Source organism: Pundamilia nyererei, unplaced genomic scaffold (genome assembly GCF_000239375.1).
Source record: "Pundamilia nyererei isolate P.nyererei 1_Seehausen unplaced genomic scaffold, PunNye1.0 scaffold00038, whole genome shotgun sequence".
Lineage (NCBI taxonomy): Eukaryota > Metazoa > Chordata > Actinopteri > Cichliformes > Cichlidae > Pundamilia > Pundamilia nyererei.
The window spans coordinates 3,733,004-3,733,987 of record NW_005187439.1 but is presented as its reverse complement, the minus strand read 5'-3'; the positions used below and the strand labels follow the sequence as shown (position 1 = coordinate 3,733,987).

Here is a 984-nt window from a genome sequence, read left to right as displayed (position 1 = left end):
TAGATCCCATTCTAAATCATAGATCCCATTCTAAATCATAGATCCCATTCTAAATCATAGATCCCATTCTAAATCATAGATCCCATTCTAAATCAAGTCCCAGTTGGATTTACTTCAGAACATTGTTTCTGTTCCAGCTTTTCCAGCAGGAGTTTTAATAGACAAAGTGGGCATTTTCAAATTTCATGCTTAAGATACATACAAGTTACAGGTGCACATAAGTCAAATCTGAATTTGTTTTGGTTAAAATATGTCTTTGTAAACTTCAAACTATCAGTAACAACATCAGTAATTACTGGTTGGTATTGTCATATTGTTTTTTTTTTCTTATTTAAACTGGCATGTGAAATCAGTCATCTAGAACAATCCTAATTATGATGCAGTTTAAAGCTGCACTTTTGCAGAAAGGCATTAAACACTTAATAATAACCAGCAATGTTTCTAAAATATGACAATGAAATTTAGAATTACAGAAATATTCTAAATGTAGTTTTCTCTTTTCCCTTTTTTGTATGTATGTGTGTTTCAGCTGGAAGGGAAGGTCCAGCAGGGCGAGAGAGATTTTGAGCAGATTTCCAAAACCATCCGCAAAGAAGTCAGCAGGTTTGAGGTGCGTGGGTGAATGTGAATATGAATCGGTGAACTGTTAAATGATGAAATGAGGTGGGCAAATAAATATACTTTTTATGTCATTTTCTAACAGAAAGAGAGAGTGAAGGACTTTAAAACAATCATTATCAAATACCTGGAGTCTCTGGTTCAGACACAACAGCAGGTAAACAAAACTGTTAGTGACATTTTTCATCACAACTAAAATACTCTCGAAACGCTCTTTTAAATATAAACTTTAAATTAAAAGAAAAACTTTTTTGTTAAACTTTGTAAATATCATTTATTGATATGAAAATTAAAAAATGTTTAATTTTCATTTGAGCAAGATACATATTTTTTGTGTAAAAACTGTCTGAAAATTGCACTTTTTCA

The 984-nt window shown here is 31.3% G+C and overlaps 1 protein-coding gene across 1 annotated transcript in view; it reads left to right on the top strand.

Moving 5' to 3' along the window:
• The window catches only part of snx2 (sorting nexin 2), a 41,688-nt gene that overhangs the window by 23,341 nt on the left and 17,363 nt on the right, over positions 1 to 984 (top strand). Inside the window, exons 13-14 of the mRNA XM_005730666.1 lie at positions 530 to 610; positions 704 to 775. Of these exons, the coding sequence (XP_005730723.1) occupies positions 530 to 610; positions 704 to 775 (153 nt within the window). The remainder of the gene's footprint in view (positions 1 to 529; positions 611 to 703; positions 776 to 984) is intronic.